We start from the raw sequence: 13,877 nt of genomic DNA, 5'->3' as shown, positions 1-13,877 counted from the left end.
GTTGAGAATCATCTTTATACAATGCTTGCTATAAAAAATATGTATTAGTGATAAAAATATGCACGTTCATTCATTTTTGAAACGATGCCCTCAACCGGGGGACACAGCATAACCGATGGAAGAAATATAAAAGACATAAATAAAATTACATAAATTGCCAAAATTATGACATGCTACATAAAAAAATGTTAAAAAGGCAAAAATCACATAATTACCGGTGTTGTCATAGTTAGTTAGAACTAAAACTAAAATTTTCATTAATTAAAATACATCTGAAATGATAAGTGCTTCTTTGTTGCCATTGTTGGTTAGAATGAATATTTTTAAATAAATATGAATTTAAATAAATTTAAGCAAAATATGAATATTGCATGGAAATGTTTTTGCCTTGGCAACTGAAATAGAATTTAAGCTTACTAAAATTACTAACACTAAAGTTAAATAGAAACAGAAATGCTCAAATTAAATATTAAAATTAAAAGAAACTAAAATAAAACAAAATATTAAGCTCTCACATTATAAATATTTATGCAAATTCTTCTCCTTGGTTTTTGCATAAACTAGCTTTTCAAAAGTTCAGTTTTAGTTTGAGTTATTTTAGCGTATCAAAGTAAATGAAAATGAGAATGTCATGGCAATTAGCTGGAATAAAAAATGTTGTATTCTACGTTTTACTGAACTGTAAAAACCCTGATGAGATGTCTGCTGTTGTTCTGGTATCAGCACTGCTCTCTAGTGGACAAACCACTTACTGAACTCCTGACAACATCGTGATAATCAGACACACACTTCACACACAAAACACCATTTTTGTCTTACACATTTTATCAGCTGATCTGACACATTTCTCAAAAGTGATGAAATTGCTCTCAACACAATAAACAGCGATCTGAACAAACCCCCCCTCCAATCGTCCCAACCCCCAACTGAAGCATTGCATTTATTCATATTTTTTCCCAGCAATGACTTATTAAAAGTTAATTCTAACATCAAACCTGTGTATTCTCCACTGATTTGAGAAAAGAGTATTCTCTGTTGATTTCAGAAATTCACTCATGCATGTAGAATTGCACCGCATTACATTGCAGAATATATTCTTGTCTGGAGAATTTTTTTTTATTTTTTATGTAGAATACATGTTTGATAAGCCCCGCAATATCTTCCGCTGTGTCTGGTGGTGTTCTTCAATTCTGAAAAAAAAAAAAAAAAATGTTTTAGCGTTTACACGACCTGCCTCTCTATCAATATCAATATTCATAGTACAATACTCAGAAATATAAAAGATTCCGCATTTGTGTAATTGTTTTAATTTGTGCAGTTTTCAGATTTGGAATATAATTCATGTAGCAAATTGCTGCTTATTCAGTTTTGTATTATGCCTAACAATGGAAAAAATGTATGCAAACATGCAAACTGACCTTTATAGGTAAATTGGCAAGAAAAAACAGGCTAATTTTCTCCAGTACTGTCAATGTTTCATTAGCGTATTCATTAAAAACACAAGAAATGAAAATAATCTGTTGTTGTGACTTGATGAAAATCAGATGACTTTTAGTCACTGCAGAAAACTTTTTCTTTTTCTCTTTTCTTGTCACTGTACATTTGGTGGTGTTTGTGTCTGACGGAGAAAAGAATCCTTGCCGTTTATTATTATAATTATTATTATTTCGGTAAAAATGAACCATGTGATTTATAATTTGTGTGGAATGAATGAAAACTGTTCGGAATGACTAAAGCGTCCTGAACCGTGTTGAGAAACACTGACCTGAGCTTAGAGAAATGAGAAAAACTGTCACTCAGTGGCTGTATTTTTTCCCTCTGTAACTAGGCTTCCATATTCTCTAAGTGTATCTGTTTGCTGTAGACTCAAACCGACAGTTGTTTACCTCCACGGCTCAAAAGCGAGCCAAGCTGAGGCTGTTGAAATCATCACAGGCTCCTCACACTTCATTGGCACGCTTCCCGTGAACCGAACCAAACTTCTGCACAGGTATCCGGAGTATCCTCCTAGGAGTGCTCGTCTGCCGCCGGGAGGAAGAGGAAAACTCGTTCGTCGAACAGGAGGACGCGTCCTTCTGAACAAACGCCTGTAAGCGTTTTCATAACAGCGCGGCAGGTTGTGTGTGGAATGTCACATCCTCGCAGACGAGCGGCCGACTCGAGTCTGAAACAGGAAGGAAACGTGCGAGGAGGATGTCAGGTGTGCTGATGAAGGTCAAATAAATCAACAACAACAGCATACTGCACGAAACATGCAAACTCTTTCCCCAATAGCATTTTTTTGTTGCTAAATCTTGCATATATAAGCATTTGATCATTTTCTTTTGATCATTTTTTTATGGCCCCGGAATATTTCGTTTTATAAAAACCTGAACGTGCAACACGTCCAAAGAACGAACAAAGCATCTGCTTTTAAACAAAAACAAACAATTTTATTCTGGCGGCATGCATTTTTAATCGCCACTTAAAAGTAGGTAGATTTCGTAATGAGGCACCGCTTTGAACGGAATCGCTTTCTTGTCAAAGACTGGACTGGATTCAGATGGATGATCAAAACGCAGATGAAGTCGCTAGCTTTCATCGATGATTAAACCTCTTAATGTCTCCACATTTGATTATACGCCGTTTAAAGGGACGGTTCAACCCGAAAATGAAAATTCTGCCATTGATTGCTCACCTCATGCCGTTCCAAATCTGCATAAATTAAGATATTTTCGATGCATTCTGACTTCTTAGAGCTCTCTGAGGTATACAACGGTATACGATTACTTAAATGGTGCGAACCTCGTTTTGGAGCCATCATGGAGGCCTTTATCTTTAACAACAAGTGAGTTTATTAATGCAACCTTACCGGAAAACACAAAACACCAAGCCACTGTCACTGCAGCAGCAACCTCAAGGGGTCAAGAAAACCGCATTTGCATGCAAAAGTCTTCAGCGCAGCAGTAAGTAAAATCATAAATCAACGTCAGTAAAGGGCTCAGTCTGAACGGACACATCGGGACTGAGTTTATGCCTGTCGCTTGTGTCCTTGACCAGATCCTCGGAGGGCCATAAGGAAATGTAGGGCCTGCGCACAGACACTTTCCCTTTGTTGAATGTGTTGTTTGCTGATGACATGGAAATAAGCGGCACCATGCTGGAAGCCGCTTTCAGACGGACAGACTGCACTTCCTGCGATTGACTGCGTGGACGGTATACGTGCAGAATAAGCTTCATGTTTGTACACGTACTGTACATCAGAAGCCACTTTGAAGACAAAAGGCCACTCAAACTCACTTTCATGTCTTTAAAACGACCGCGCGGTCGTTCGTCGTTTCGGTTCGGAGGCTGAACGCGAAAACCGACAACGGTTTTATTTGCATGCAGAACGTGGAGAAAACGAACGTTCATCAAAAGTGAGAAGAGTCGCAACGATCAAAGTCCAGCCAGACGAGCGTTTACAGCGAATGTTAGGATCTCGTTCTTAATGAACTGCTTTCCTACAAGCCATTCATCATCGATGCCAATCAGAATGCGGTTTTCTCAGTCGATCAGACTAATTTCGCCAGTGTAATTGTTTTTTGAAACAATCAACGCAGACGTCTATACAAACGCTCACCGTAGGCAAACGGTTCTGTATTTCATTTACAGCCTAAACCAAGACTAAGCCATAGTTTAGTAATTAGCAGTCATTTTTCTAAACATAATTGCATTGCTGGTGTGTATCTTAAGACGAAACAAAGACAGTTTTAAGGTCGGTCAGTGCAAGTTTTTTCAGCTGATTACAGCTCAGATTTACATTTTAGTCTAGGACTAGTCTAGGGTTGCAGTTAGTATAGGGCTACATTTTCTGCCAATCATTTCAGTTTAGATGGCTTTCTGATTTTGTCTAAAATATTTTAAATTTGTGTTCCTAAGGTGAACGAAGGTCGTGTTACATAGTAGTGGACTGGCAGTAACTCCTGATCTGATTTGAAATTCATCTCCCCCTCTTCTTCCTTCAGTCCTGTCTATGTCTCTTACTGTTCTCTCTTCCCCCTCTCCTTCATTTGTTTTAGAACATCCACCTCTCCTCTCATCTCCTTCTACCCGCTTCACTCTTCTTTCTTTCTAATTACAAGAAAGGTTCCACTTTATTTCAAGTGGCTTTAACTACTGTGTACTTGCATTTAAATCAATATTTCATACAATGCACTTATGTGTAGAATAATATATATATATATATATATATATATATATATATATATATATATATATATATATATATATATATATATATATATACATACATGTTATTACACTGTATTTATGTCTTTAAAATACCTATGTAGTTACAGCTGCAATTCATTTCTGCATTAATAATTACACTGTTGATCCATCCATTACACCTTAAAACCTACCCACACGATAGATAGATAGATAGATAGATAGATAGATAGATAGATGGATAGACAGATGGACAGATAGATAGATAGATAGATAGATAGATAGATAGATAGATAGATAGATAGATAGATAGATAGATAGATAGATAGATAGATAGATAGATAGATAGATGGATAGACAGATGGACAGATAGATAGATAGATAGATAGATAGATAGATAGATAGATAGATAGATAGATAGATAGATAGATAGATAGATAGATAGATAGATAGATAGATAGATAGATAGATAGATAGATAGATAGATAGATAGATAGATAGATAGATAGATAGATTTGAAACTGTCGCAAGGACACTAGTTGGTGTCAATGATCGCGTTTCTTCTGTAGAGGGCGCTGTGATCAGACTGCATTATTCAGGCCGTGACAACTTCTATGCGTGTCCTAAAATGTTCTTCAGCATCAGTCACTTCATATGGTCGTCCATCATCAATATATCGCGCACATGACCATCTATACCATGTACCGTGCGTGAAAGTCGCTTTGCCGCGTGTTTGCTGTGCTGTGTGTGAGAGGAGCGCTGTCGCGTGAAGTGGGAGGGTCAGTGCTGCTGATGATGTCAGTGCCGAGGGTTCAGCTGGACTGAGTGACTGACTGACCGCTGGATCTCATCTGAACCGCCGGAGCCGTTCCCAGCGCGAGGTAAAACCCTGTCTCCCGGCTTGATGTTTAGTTACAGTAACTCTCTCTCTCGTTTTATTTCCTTTTAATAGATGCGCTCTTCTAATAACTTTTAACAACTTTTAAGTGACCGAAAGTGAATGAATCCGAAACGAGAGAATCGTATGAGTATGCTCAGTTCAGTTTAGTGTTACAGTGATCTAAATTATATGTATAGGCCTGTCACAACTGAAGAAGTTCATTTTGTACGATGAACTCCATATATATATATATATATATATATATATATATATATATATATATATATATATATATATATATATATATATATATATATAAATATCGCATTTACTATTATTAATACCATCAAACTAATGTTAATTTTTTCTCTCAGGAAGTGTTGAGTGTTGGATATTCTGGTCACTCTTCTACAATATCAGCCACAGTTGCCGGGTCCATCAGAAGAGGCACGTTTAGAGCCGAACAAACATCTGAACATGAGGAGCATCATATGTTTCATATGTGTTTTTCTATGTCTGAGAACCGCAGCTTCAGGTAAGCGGACCATTTATACGTTCGAAGGCCAACACACAGCAAATGTGCTGGTCTTTACTTGTGTGCTACTATAATTAATGAAAACTTTAAACTCTAGATCATTTAGGAAGCATTTGACTTCTTTCAGTACATTCAGGAGCAACTGCAGTGCCTGTAATAATGCGTATGCTATTGTTGGTACAAATGTAATGTATTTAGGTGGTGTTTAATAATATTTTGAGGCAAGTTTCTGAAGTTTTTCTGACAGTGAGAGGTATTTTAATTCAGTTATGAAGATGATATGTCACGCTGTCTATAATTTAACGTGTCTGTTGTAAAGGCTCGGTATGAATGATGTATTTAAAGCCTTTGATGCATTAAGACTGTTATTCAAGCGCCACACCTGTTTTGTTTTGGTCACTGATGTCCTGATCTCTGGAAATAAACAGGGGATGCTGTTAGTGAGAAGACATGAACCTTTAGAAACGCAATCATCTGATTTCTCCTGCGTGTTTGAATGCTATTTTTGCTTCTGTTTCCAGTGTGTGTATATATATATATATATATACACACACACACACACATACACCAGTGATTTGCTTTGCTTGTACTTTCACTTTGCATTATACTGGAAATATTAACTCCGCTCAGCAGTTTCGCATGCTTTTCTCACTCCTGAGAGGGTTAGTCGCTTTGTCCGTCATCAAAGAGGAAGACAGTGGCCCTTTAGTGTTTTTTAGGTGCAGGGCAGAGCCTGAGATTGCTTTTGCGTTCGTCAGCGGCTGCAATCCGCAAAAAAGCAGCGGATCTGACATCCTCAGGAAGAGGAACATGCAGGAGCCGTTATGTAACTACCTGATATTCCCGCCGCAGCACGATCGTTACTGCACCGCACGGACAGCACGAGAGAGAGAGAGTTAGAGACATACGGTTCCTCAGTGAATAAGCACAATGATGGTAACAGGAAAAAAAAAATTCCCCATGTTAAATATGGCGTGTAGCGTTTAAATGAGGCACTTCCGCCCGCTGAAGGACCGCCGGCTGGTCTGGGTGGCAGTGAGACCCAGCGACGCGACCTCATGGAGACCGATTTCTATCTCACTCTCCCAATTAACAATCAGTTTTTTTCCTCTTCTGACTGAACGGTTTTTTTCTTATTCTTGTTTTTTTGGAGTTCTGGTAATCCTATTTTTGGCTGAGATTTGCTGGTTATATTGCATGAATTTGCGTTGCTGTGCATCGAATGATCAGATGACATCAATGGAAAAGACAATTAAAGCAAACGTAAAAATACACTACCGCTTAAAAAGCAGTAAAACCGCTTAAAAAACGGTAAACTGTTTTCTAAGTAAACATACAGTAAAATGTAATCAAAGCTGAATAAGAGGCATCATTACTCTAGTCTTCAGTTACACATGATCCTTCAGAAATCATTCTAATGTGCTAATTTGCATGTTTTGCACATTTCATTATTTTTCAGGGAAAAAATGAAACTGCGAATTCGTCATTTAGACTTGTTTGTTTAATTAGCATGTTTTTATACAAACTAGCACGTGGAAGCACGTGGAAGCCATTGGAAAGCTTCTGCTGTAGTATGATTTCCCTTGATGTGAAGTGTGAACAAGAAGATCTTATTAAGACGAGACAAAACATCAAAGAAGCACTCGCACAATCCTCAAATTAAGCCTTACACGCATGTCTTCAAGTATTCCCTATGAAACTGGAATGAGCTCTGAACGTCTGCTGTGCTGCTCTTCCTCAGATATCCGTCCTGATTTTCTCGTCTAAGACTTTAAACTCTACAGAATGATCTGTTATTGACTCCTCAGATCTGAAGAGTGTAAATTCTACGCCATTAACATTAATAAACAGAATTAGTGTATGATAAATGTTTCCCAAACTCTCCCTGTTGTACACTGGTCGGACTGGATGAGCTGCTCAAACAAACACACTTTTTGGGGAATCAGAGACTACTTTTTCTTTAAAAAAAAAACTTTAATGTGTTATTTTTATATCTCAAAATGTATGAGGGAATCAAGAGCAGCTGTATATGATATCAGTAGTGACAAATATCACAAGTTACGGAAACCCTTAGAGACTATTCATTTTTAATTATATCTTTCAACTTTAGGGGTTTGATACAATCCCTGACAGAATCTGTTTGCATATCTGTGGGAAAGTTTCAGATTTACATGGAAAAAAATTGTTATAGGGAGACACTACTGATAGGACAATAACAACAACAACAATAATAATACTAATTATAATAATAATAGTAATAAAATTTTTAAAAACATAAAATGATAAATGTTACTTTGAAAGATAATCTTAATGTTAACTGAAATAAAATTTTAAAGTTGAAATACTGAAATTACTACTGTAGAACTAAAACGGAATTAAATATAAATTGAAGCAATTATATAGTTAGAATATAGAGGAATTATGATGAAAGCAGATGGCAAAAATACTAAAACTTTGCATAACATTAAAATGCCTTTATAGTGGATTTTTTATGATTTTGAAAGTCTCCTTTAATGTTATTAAATATTATAAAACATTTTGTGAAAGCCATGCATTTAATTTTTCAAGATGCACAGAAGAATAGAAAGTTCTGCAAAACAGTGTTTATTCGAAAAAATAAATCTTTTGTAACGTTATAAATTCTGTCGGAACCACTATCATTAAAGATGATTGACTCCTCGGCATGGAGTAAAGGATAAGAGCCCTAAACAGATACAAAAGTTTTGCAGATAGCATTAAAATGTCAAATAATTTAATGTACACATTTTAGACACTAGTCTGATTCAAAACAGAATCAGAAGGCCAGGAGGAGCTAGGGATGGAGGAGGGTGTTGAGCGCTATTGAGGGCTAATAATGTAGGGACCTTCTATATAAATGCTGAGATGGGCGTCATATTCCTATGTTTAGATGTAGAACAGCTGAGAGTCAAGCTTGACTAATGTGACCTGCCAGAACTAACACTACGCTCGGTTGGATTGAGTCCTTGATGAATTAAAGTGTTCATTTTTTTAAAACAACAACAAAAATCTCTGTACATTTCAAATGAAGCTAGTTTTAACATTCATGCTGATTTTATGCTCTTCTAACATAGTAATCGGTCACTCTCCACCTCTTATCACTGCTGTAAGCTTTGAAGTGTTACAAATAAACTCCGGACTAGAACACAGAAGGCACTTTGTGGGTGGTTGTCGCTCCCCTCCCAGTGTCTCTGTGATTGTCTGTGTCTCTGTCTGTCCCGTGTCCCTCAGGACTCGTCCTGTCTCTGGAGCGTCAGGTCTCTCGAGCCGGCCGGCCATAGCCTGGCTCATGAATGGCTCATTAGCGTCAGACAGAGATAAACTACAACTTGCTGAAACCCAGAACCGCCACACTGCCAACGGCCGCTGATAAGAGCTGCGTTATGAGCGCTTATCACAGCCGTCTGACCAACACACTGATCTGGAATCAGCTGCTAGACTTCACCGCAGTGAACGGGCCATGAACCTCCTGCCTTAAAAACAGCTTTCAATCAGAAACTTTATTATAATTCAGTCGTCATCTATTGTCTTCAAGGGAAACACAAATGTAGAAATTGTGAAGAATTTTGGTAGCCATTTGTATCAAGGTGATATTTGTTAACTATATTTAATGCATTAGAGAAAAGTTATTAGCAATGAACAATACATTGTTACTGTGCTTAACCTTTGTTGACATTAGATAAAAATATAGCTAATTAAATAACATTAATATATACAACTTTTCATTTTAATGTTTTAGTACATGTTGGAATCAGTTTTAATTAAGACTGATTAATGCTTTAGAACAAAATGGAAGCTCATTGTAAAGTGTTACCGTACCTTTGAAAGTTGCCAATAAAAATCACCTCGAATATAGTTTGTGCATGCGCTAAGTTGCACTGTATGATTCTATGTGTAAGAGACAGATATGAAAAAAAAAATGAAAATGATGATTCCCTTAAAGAGGTAGTTCACCCAAAAATCATTTGCTCTCCCTAATGTCAATCTGCATGGATTTCTTTTTTCTGCTGAATGCCAAAGAAACATTATGTCTGCTCTGTGTCTCTCCGCTGATGAACCACTAAATGGCAGATGGACCATTTTGTCAATAGCCTGACTGGTTCTCTTTTCAGAACCGTTCCATTCTGAGCCGTCCATCGATTCAATTCGAATGCGTCCAGTCGTTCCTGTGGTAATGCTGATGTTTACATACGATACGAGGTGTAAATAACACATCGTTATGTAGGATGATCGGAAAGTTTCTTTAGATTTTATTACTTATTTGTGTCTACGTTGCTCAAAATAGAGCACTTAGCAAGCTTCGGAGGAACTAGCAGCCGAGCAACAGATAAATGAAAGATCCTGAGTGCAAGGGCGCTCTGCAGCACGGTTTAGGACAGTTGTATAATCGTACCGAGAATTACAGGCAAAGAGCAGTTTGCAATGGTACCGCGCCGTTCCAGGCTAGCGTGGAAACACGACTGGAACCGTACCTGGCGGTTCTTAGAACCATTCGGCTCGGTAATGAAAAAAGCGGCTAATGTCTTTCCTACTTTCCCGGACCTTGACAGCGTCATACTAGGCAGTCAGCAGGACAGCCAAATCCCTTTCTATGTAAACATACAGTAAAATGGATTTTGCTCACTTGATCAAGGCTGAATATTCGGCATCATTACTCTAGTCTTCAGTGACACACGTTCCTTCAGAAATCATTCTAATGTGCACGTTTTTAAACGCCGCACATTAAATTGTGTTTCAAGGTTAATGCAACTCACGGTCGTAATTAATGAAAGAATTTTAATTTTGCGGTGGAGTAACCCTTTAAGTATTCATGTAACTGTTTTTCACAAGGGAATGGCTCTCAACATCTCAACAGACTAAGTAACAAGTTGTTATCAAGAGACGAGTTAAATTGTTTCTGATATCGTGGTGCTTCACTTATTAAACTTTGTCTTACAGAAGGGCCGAAACCCGCACTCAAAACATCAGTTATCGTACTCTGCATTTTTCACATCCGCTGCTAATTATCTTATCATTTACTGCCAAGATGGCTGGCAGTGATGCTAACGGTGCAGTGACGCGACCAATAAGCCTGTCCATGAATCTGAGTCAGGTCAGAGTCATTAGCACTTCTGCAGGAGCGCTGGAGGGAGATGTCTGCTCTCTGCTGATGCTTCGGGAAGCATATGTTGTGTGAAGCTACATCAGATTTGAGTGATTAGAAGCCCCTCCTGTGCACTGAGACCCGGTCTCTTCCATCTGCTTAGAGGAACCAGCTAACAGCCTCCGCTAAATGAGTCTTTCCTCCCCGAGTCGCCACGCTAATTACGGCAGAGAAGATAGATTGGCTCTCTGTGAGGTGCATCAGAAATATCTCATTATTTGCTTATTTATGCGCGTGCCGTTCGCATGGCGTTAGCGTGGAATACAGCCGCTAGAAACCTCGTGATGAATGCGTTTCGTGTTGTTCGCGTGCTTCGCTGGTTCATTTGATATCTTTTTTTGCAGAGAACCTGAATAAGAGAAAGCATGAAAGTAGCTTTCGGGAAAGAAAATCGCAAGCAAATGCAGTAAAATCTGCAAGCAATTGCAAGTATTTAAATAGCGTTTAGACAGGGCTGAGGCAGCTTTTATTTTTCAAGAGAGGAAGAAAGCACGTGCCATGCTGCTATTGTGCTGCAGCCGCACCGAGAAAATATGACTAACTACTGTAGAAAAGAAACGGCTCGCTTGTCTGTGTCAAGAAAAAAACTTTCTTGACACAGATTTGCCTGGAAGTTTAAAACACTTTGAAGGTTCGTTTGAAGTCGGAAGGTCTGTCTTTGAATACTTGAGCGGGCTGAAAAGAGACTTGAAGTCTGAAGGTTGTTTAGGGCCTGTGTAGATTAAGCACTTGGACAGTTTGAAGACAGGTTTTAGGTTTGAGGTGGCAATCTGAAGGAAAATCCTCAACAGAAAGCAATAGTGAGGAGAAGCAGTTTGTCAAAAAACAACAACGACAACAAAACGTTAGGTTCTGTATTTATGTCATGTTGACCATGTTGAGATCTCTTGGGATCCTTCTGGAAGGACCAAGCAACTTAAATTAAGGATGCTTTATAAAACTTTTTTTTTTCATGGTAACACACACAGGCCTGTGCGCATGCACACACACACACACACGGACATGAACACTCAATTAGGAATAAATATAAACATAGTGTAAATGTAATAAAGTATTAAAACTATTAAACAGTTAAATCACTAAAATGATTTTAATTTAATGAATATTAATGACCATATTATGTTAATGTATAACAAATGTAATCCAGATTTATATTTGATTTACTGATCATATGTAAACGTGTATTTTCATTGCAATAAAATGCTGTTATTTTTTTAGCACCCGATTGTCACGGTGTGGTTGTAGAGAAGCACTCGACGAGTACATACTCTGAATAGTTCTAATCATACACAAAGGAACAAATAATACTACTGCAGGCAGGCAGGCACGAAACAAAAACCACACAAAATAAAGATAAGATCCGACAGACTGAAACAAACAGGAATTAAATACACAAAGTAAATTACTACATTAACAAGACACAGCTGAACACAATGAGACAATTAACTGAAAGGTAGGTCACACCGAACACATGGAGCGCGAAAACAACAACACAGAGTCCAAAGACGTGACATCAATAAGACACCAGACTAATACAGTAACGGTATTATATTTGTATATTTATTTACTGCTTGTACTAAATGCGTACGCTTTATTTATCTTATTTCTACCCAAAATGTACAATACAAAAAAGATACGAAAAGTAACCTTTAAGTCTCTGCATCATTTGAAATGCTTAAATACTGTGTGCACTCAATATTTTAGAAAGTAGTAGACTATCTGCTAACAGTCTTCTAATACGTTAATGACTCCTAGTCGACATGCAGTTACAGTTTTGGTAGAATGTGTGGACTAGTGAAATAAAGTAACTGTTTTGGGGATTGATGAGTAGCTTTCATTTAATTCATCACCACATGGTTGGTTATGACTCTTCTAGTTTGAGGTCGGCATGTTCACAATCTGCCCCACACTCAGTTTGTTGCTCTCGGAGAGTGCTTTTTATTAACAAAAATCACACAAAATAAAGTCACTGTCACAATCTGCCCCAACTGGTGCCCTCGTTGTGCTTCTGGGATTGTTTGTTGCTCTGTTTATTTCCCTGACGCTGTGCGGGGTCCCCGCACGCAGCGCTTGTCTAGCGGCGGGGCGAGAGACAGCCTCCCGACGGTCGGCTCCCAGAGGCTTAAACAGACCTATACAAAGACAGGCCGTCTCCACGGGCCCCGGCCACGGCGTCTGGGTGAATCGGCTCCTCGGCGGGCCTCTGACCGTCACGGCGAACCCGTCTGCGATGCTCCGCGCTGCCGATGATAGGCAGGTGAATCTGGGGGGATTAGGGATGTGGCGGGGCGGGCACAGGGGTTAGAGGCCAGGGGACACCGCAGGGCTCTGTGCGCCACTGATAAGAGTTTGTTTGTCTTCCTGTGGATGGTTAGGCCTCAGTCTGCAGCCGAGGAAACGCTGGGACAATAGGTGTGCGGAGCAGCCTGTGACCTCCCTCTCTCCCGCTCTTCCTCTCCCTGTCTCCCCCAACCCTGTCCCCACCTCACCGTTTCTCTTCCGTCCTCGCCTGCAAAACACTTTCATCACCCTCCCACCCGGCCGGCGTCTGACCGCTTCTCCAGCAGGATTACAACTACAACACAGATTACAAATGATGGATTCAAATGAGAAAGGACGCTCTCATTACTCACAAATAATAAACATTATAAATAATTAAGTACTTTTATAGTTTAGTGAAATATTAGCCCAAATGAAATATAAAAATAATAATGTCTCATTTTTGTTTAAGCGCTGAAATAACTAAAACTGAAAATAACTAAAATAAAACAATATATTTATTTTATTTTATTTAGTTGGCGTCAAAGTAAATAGACGTAAATAAAGTCAAATGCAATTTAAAGTAACAAACAAAACAAACAAATAAATAAATAAAAACATAAAAAATGCACAAAGTATTTTATTTTAGACTATTTTTCTTGTTTTGATGACATTTGTTGACATTTAAGTACTAAAATAAATCAAACTACGTAAACTAAAATCAACAACTAGACATTATATAGACAAAAACATTATTTAAGTGAATGAAAATTCTCACTTTAATTTTGTTTTAAGTATTAAAAAAATCTAAAACCTTTTTTAAATAAATACGTACATACACATAAAATAATTTT

The 13,877-nt window shown here is 38.1% G+C and overlaps 1 protein-coding gene across 2 annotated transcripts in view; it reads left to right on the top strand.

Annotated features, from left to right (window-relative positions):
• Positions 1 to 4,886: 4,886 nt before the first annotated feature.
• eng (endoglin) overlaps positions 4,887 to 13,877 on the top strand; it is a 40,343-nt gene continuing 31,352 nt past the window's right edge. The window contains exons 1-2 of one of the 2 annotated variants that reach the window (XR_006251000.1): positions 4,887 to 5,069; positions 5,443 to 5,603. Coding sequence is in view for 1 of the 2 variants with exons in the window: in XM_043239534.1 (XP_043095469.1) it covers positions 5,546 to 5,603 (58 nt within the window). In the remaining variant the exon portion in view is untranslated. The remainder of the gene's footprint in view (positions 5,070 to 5,442; positions 5,604 to 13,877) is intronic. The other variant, XM_043239534.1, reaches the window with a different exon arrangement.

Source organism: Puntigrus tetrazona, chromosome 5 (assembly GCF_018831695.1).
Source record: "Puntigrus tetrazona isolate hp1 chromosome 5, ASM1883169v1, whole genome shotgun sequence".
NCBI classification, from domain to species: Eukaryota; Metazoa; Chordata; class Actinopteri; order Cypriniformes; family Cyprinidae; genus Puntigrus; species Puntigrus tetrazona.
This window is presented reverse-complemented; position numbering and strand designations above follow the sequence as displayed.